This window comes from Bufo gargarizans, chromosome 5 (genome assembly GCF_014858855.1).
Source record: "Bufo gargarizans isolate SCDJY-AF-19 chromosome 5, ASM1485885v1, whole genome shotgun sequence".
Classification (NCBI taxonomy): domain Eukaryota; kingdom Metazoa; phylum Chordata; class Amphibia; order Anura; family Bufonidae; genus Bufo; species Bufo gargarizans.
In genome coordinates this window covers 244223194-244229193 of record NC_058084.1, presented here as the reverse complement: position 1 = coordinate 244229193, position 6000 = coordinate 244223194, and the positions used below count along the sequence as shown (strand labels likewise).

The 6000-nt window shown below is 45.2% G+C and overlaps 1 protein-coding gene across 1 annotated transcript in view; it reads right to left on the bottom strand.

The window, feature by feature from the left end:
* Window positions 1-205: 205 nt before the first annotated feature.
* LOC122939402 (probable ATP-dependent RNA helicase DDX4) overlaps window positions 206-6000 on the bottom strand; it is a 175451-nt gene continuing 169656 nt past the window's right edge. The window contains exons 3-5 of the mRNA XM_044295470.1: window positions 1780-2289; window positions 700-1119; window positions 206-406 (exon numbers count right to left, since the gene is read on the bottom strand). Of these exons, the coding sequence (XP_044151405.1) occupies window positions 206-406; window positions 700-1119; window positions 1780-2289 (1131 nt within the window). The remainder of the gene's footprint in view (window positions 407-699; window positions 1120-1779; window positions 2290-6000) is intronic.

The following is a 6000-nucleotide window of genomic DNA, read 5'->3' as shown; positions in this document are numbered from 1 at the left end:
AGTAAAGAAAACTTTAATTTTGTGCTCTAAAGTTTTCAGAGCAGCCATTTACAATGAACCAAAATAAGTAAATTTCCTAATGGCAAATTACTACCTTAAATACTGGAGTGCGATAAACAAAATTCTCATTTTTACAAACATACAACATATTGTTTCATGTAAAACTGAATCTGTAAGAATGTCTCATCTGCTTAACCACGTCCGACTAGCACCAATCTTCGTCCTCCTCCGCTGCCGCCCACGCTGCAGGTTGTGAAATGCCAGCATTGCTGTAACCGTTGTCCTCCTGGAAGTCACCTCTCTTCCTGCTATCCACTGAAGCAAATTTGCTTGGCTGTGAACTAAAGGTTGGCATGCCATGGGCACTGAACGCCATCTCTTCAAGCCAAGCAGGTACTGTCACGAACTATGGATCCCACAGCTGTGACCTAGTGGTCTGTGACGGAGTCTGCGCACACACAGAGACCTCACGTGACCGGGGTATATCTTAAAGGACAGGATGAGCTGGGCCTGGTATAGCCTTTATGACCTTTTATAGCCGGCATCACAGAGTAGTGGTAATAAAAGTGTCCATCTATATCATAGGTGACCCAGGCTTCAGGCTTCAGGAAGATGAGAGTTCACAGTTTTTTTACATATGCCAGAAGCATATAAGATGGCTACCCAGAGGAATTATGTATGTATGCCGGCACAAGGTACCTCCTGGTGAGCATCAGTTAAAACTTTCACTAGTCCACGGACAATTTTTTGCTCGTCATCACCAATCTTATTAAAAAAAGAAATTGCTTTTCCAGTGTTGCCGCAGCGTCCGGTTCGGCTGATCCTGTGAACATATTCGTCAACATCGCCAGGGATGTCAAAATTTATCACATGAAGGACGTTCTCGATATTTAATCCTCTGGCAGCAACAGACGTGGCAACAATCACAGGACACTGTCCAGAGCGGAAGTCGCCCAGAGCTTTCTCCCGCTCTCTTTGCTCTCTGTCCCCGTGAATGCTTGTGCAGGGGATTTTTTCTTGACAAAGAAATGTTGCAATTAAATCCGCCATCTTTTTGGTTTTCACAAAAACCATCGTGCGTTCATGGCCTATGAGTTGTAAAAGTGCCAGCAGTTTAGCCTGTGACGAACTGCGACCGCCGCGCCCACAATACGTCACGAAACCGTAACAGATTCTAGGTCTTTGTTATAAAGGGTCCAAGAATCAAGGCGGGGAATTGAGAGTCCGCCTGCTGGGCAGGCTGCATCTCTGAGATGAATGCCAGTCCTGAAATATGGTATGTGCCATATGTCGGGATGTCTCCGCTGTACACAAGTAACAAGCACACATTCACATTCCCCACAAAATATGGAGTCCAGGGATACCAAATATGACTATTATAACTGGTTCTCTGATGGGGTAACACCATAACTTTATCTGGGCATCTCCTAGAGTTATATTTGCCATATGTAAATGTCCAGTGAATTCTGAGTGACACGATGATGTAATTTTTACGTCCGTAAGATGCATGGTCTCACTTAAAAAGGTAAAAATCATATCTCAGATTCATGTGTCAATCTAGGAACCTTGGTGCCGGCCTGTCTGAATCAAGCTATCTTACCTATGGGCTATGTTGTTCTTTGGGTAAACAGAAGGAGACGCTCTGAGTAATCAAATTGTAGGTTCTGGGGCCTAGGGAAATAATTCATTTTTAATAGACCTACTGATCAATAAGGGAGAGTAATATTGATAATATTGGGAGGACGGTTCAATATTCTCGCGGATCATCCGTGACATAGCCCTCTTTCCATACTCTTCCACTTCAATTATCTGCTGTTCGACATCACTGCACGCGCCACCAACTGGTCCGACAACCACGAACAGATAATCTGGCTTCAAAATCTCTCTAGCAAGTTTTTGTATGGGCGTAGGGAACGTGGCACTGAACATTAAAGTTTGCCTTTCTTCTCTTTTTGGCATTCCTTGACTTGACAACAATTTTCTTACATCTTCCATAAAACCCATGTCCAGCATACGATCAGCTTCATACAGAACAAGGTATTTCACTTGGCTCAACCCAATCTTCTTGTTAATAACGTCCAGTAACCTCCCAGGTGTCACACAAAGGATGTTGCAGCCTTGAAATATCTGGCGCAGTGAATTAGACGTTTGTGTTCCTCCATAGATTACAACTGGACAAACGACAGTTCCGTATGCAAATTTCCAAGCATCTAGGTAAATCTGATTGATCAGCTCTCTGGTAGGAGCAACAATTATGGCTTCTGGTTCCTGAAAATCTTTAAACTGACTCTGTCGGAATATTTATGCTGTCTCCGATTGACAGTCTATGCCTTCTTATAATAATACCCCTCAATTATATTTAAAATCAATTTAGTACTTGATTTCTCTCAGCCGACAAATGTCCGATTAAACCCAAATCTGGTTTATCTTTTATCTATATAAATATATATATATTATCAACCATACTGGTCTATAACTGAATTCAGTTCCTTGGAGATAATACCGTGCTTTCACTAGTATATTTTCAATCTCCCTGTATTGGATTAATTTTCAGGATGATGCTGCAGGTACACCCCAATCTTATTCCAAAACAGATACTATACACAAAGTATGGTTAATTGAATATATATATAGATATGTATTATATTAATTAATTATCCTATAAAATATAGGTAAGGTTATACTATACCAAAATGTCAGCTAGCAGAAATCAGTTTCAATGGTTCTAAGATGGCTGCCTCCAATGACTGAAAAGGTGGTCAGGGCTGGATCTGGTCTTTTGATGATGTTCAGAGAGAGAGCTAGATAGCTCTAGAGATCGATCCTTTCTGTCAGCCCATACCATCTTTTTATCCTATCTTAGAAAGGGCTTGGCCAAGTTTTATCATTAACTAGTGACCTCACTTTATAATCAATATAACCTCCCTCTAGTATTTTACCCTAACACTAGATGGCACTAGTATTCCATACAAAAATCGAACCACTCACTTCTTTCTCTTATCTAATATACTAGCAATAAATGTTATCTAAGGTTTCAGACAAAACCTTAAGAGGATCTTGAATAGACAATGGCTTTTATACTTCGTCAACCACCTGGTTTATCCTTAAATCTTTTGACCAGACCTAATTAAATCAAGATAAACAGGGCTATCTCAATTCATTGTTCTTGGAAGCGACAGGGTTTGTTCATGATCACCTGTGTCCACATTTCTCCATTCAAGAAAACCTCAAGGAAAGAAATAATTAATTTGTGTGTTACACTGAGAGAGATTCTAAAAATGACAGAGGAATATGTACCTCGTTTCTACTCTTAATACTGAATATAGCTATAAGGACCATACTCATATATATACTATATATTCAGCACACCTATTAAAATTGATAATATAAAATCAATCTACTCATACATTGATTCATATAAAACCACAAAGAAAGATTAGAGTCTTTCTATTCACTAAAAATCATCAGAACTCAAATACATTGTCTTATCTAGGCAATTACATTTCATTAGACCTTAGGACTAGAGTTGAGCGAACACCTGGATGTTCGGGTTCGAGAAGTTCGGCCGAACATCCCGGAAATGTTCGGGTTCGGGATCCGAACCCGATCCGAACTTCGTCCCGAACCCGAACCCCATTGAAGTCAATGGGGACCCGAACTTTTCGGCACTAAAAAGGCTGTAAAACAGCCCAGGAAAGAGCTAGAGGGCTGCAAAAGGCAGCAACATGTAGGTAAATCCCCTGCAAACAAATGTGGATAGGGAAATGAATTAAAATAAAAATTAAATAAATAAAAATTAACCAAAATCAATTGGAGAGAGGTTCCATAGCAGAGAATCTGGCTTCCCGTCACCCACCACTGGAACAGTCCATTCTCAGATATTTAGGCCCCGGCACCCAGGCAGAGGAGAGAGGTCCCGTAACAGAGAATCTGTCTTCATGTCAGCAGAGAATTAGTCTGCATGTCATAGCAGAGAATGAGGCTTCACGTCAGCCACCACTGCAACAGTCCATTGGCATATATTTAGGCCCAGCACACACACAGGCAGAGGAGAGAGGTCCCGTAACAGAGAATCTGGCTTCATGTCAGCAGAGAATCAGTCTGCATGTCATAGCAGAGAATCAGGCTTCACGTCAGCCACCACTGCAACAGTCCATTGTCATAAATTTAGGCCCAGCACCCAGGCAGAGGAGAGAGGTCCCGTAACAGACAATCTGGCTTCATGTCAGCAGAGAATTAGTCTGCATGTCATAGCAGAGAATCAGGCTTCATGTCAGCCACCACTGCAACAGTCCATTGGCATATATTTAGGCCTAGCACACAGGCAGAGGAGAGGTTCATTCAACTTTGGGTAGCATCGCAATATAATGGTAAAATGAAAATAAAAATAGGATTGAATGAGGAAGTGCCCTGGAGTCCAATAATATATGGTTATGGGGAGGTAGTTAATGTCTAATCTGGACAAGGGACGGACAGGTCCTGTGGGATCCATGCCTGGTTCATTTTTATGAACGTCAGCTTGTCCACATTGGCTGTAGACAGGCGGCTGCGTTTGTCTGTAATGACGCCCCCTGCCGTGCTGAATACACGTTCAGACAAAACGCTGGCTGCCGGGCAGGCCAGCACCTCCAAGGCATAAAAGGCTAGCTCTGGCCACGTGGACAATTTAGAGACCCAGAAGTTGAATGGGGCCGAACCATCAGTCAGTACGTGGAGGGGTGTGCACACGTACTGTTCCACCATGTTAGTGAAATGTTGCCTCCTGCTAACACGTTGCGTATCAGGTGGTGGTGCAGTTAGCTGTGGCGTGTTGACAAAAGTTTTCCACATCTCTGCCATGCTAACCCTGCCCTCAGAGGAGCTGGCCGTGACACAGCTGCCTTGGCGACCTCTTGCTCCTCCTCTGCCTTGGCCTTGGGCTTCCACTTGTTCCCCTGTGACATTTGGGAATGCTCTCAGTAGCGCGTCTACCAACGTGCGCTTGTACTCGCGCATCTTCCTATCACGCTCCAGTGCAGGAAGTAAGGTGGGCACATTGTCTTTGTAGCGTGGATCCAGCAGGGTGGCAACCCAGTAGTCCGCACAGGTTAAAATGTGGGCAACTCTGCTGTCGTTGCGCAGGCACTGCAGCATGTAGTCGCTCATGTGTGCCAGGCTGCCCAGGGGTAAGGACAAGCTGTCCTCTGTGGGAGGCGTATCGTCATCGTCCTGCCTTTCCCCCCAGCCACGCACCAGTGATGGACCCGAGCTGCGTTGGGTGCCACCCCGCTGTGACCATGCTTCATCCTCATCCTCCTCCACCTCCTCCTCATCCTCGTCCTCCTCGTCCTCCAGTAGTGGGCCCTGGCTGGCCACATTTGTACCTGGCCTCTGCTGTTGCAAAAAACCTCCCTCTGAGTCACTTCGAAGAGACTGGCCTGAAAGTGCTAAAAATGACCCCTCTTCCTCATCCTCCTCCTCCTCCTCCTGGGCCACCTCCTGTTCCATCATCGCCCTAAGTGTTTTCTCAAGGAGACATAGAAGTGGTATTGTAACGCTGATAACGGTGTCATCGCCACTGGCCATGTTGGTGGAGTACTCGAAACAGCGCAACAGGGCACACAGGTCTCGCATGGAGGCCCAGTCATTGGTGGTGAAGTGGTGCTGTTCTGTAGTGCGACTGACCCGTGCGTGCTGCAGCTGAAACTCCACTATGGCCTGCTGCTGCTCGCACAGTCTGTCCAGCATGTGCAAGGTGGAGTTCCACCTGGTGGGCACGTCGCATATGAGGCGGTGAGCGGGAAGGCCGAAGTTACGCTGTAGCGCAGACAGGCGAGCAGCGGCAGGATGTGAACGCCGGAAGCGCGAACAGACGGCCCGCACTTTATGCAGCAGCTCTGACATGTCGGGGTAGTTGTGAATGAACTTCTGCACCACCAAATTCAGCACATGCGCCAAGCAAGGGATGTGCGTCAAATTGGCTAGTCCCAGAGCTGCAACGAGATTTCGCCCATTATCACA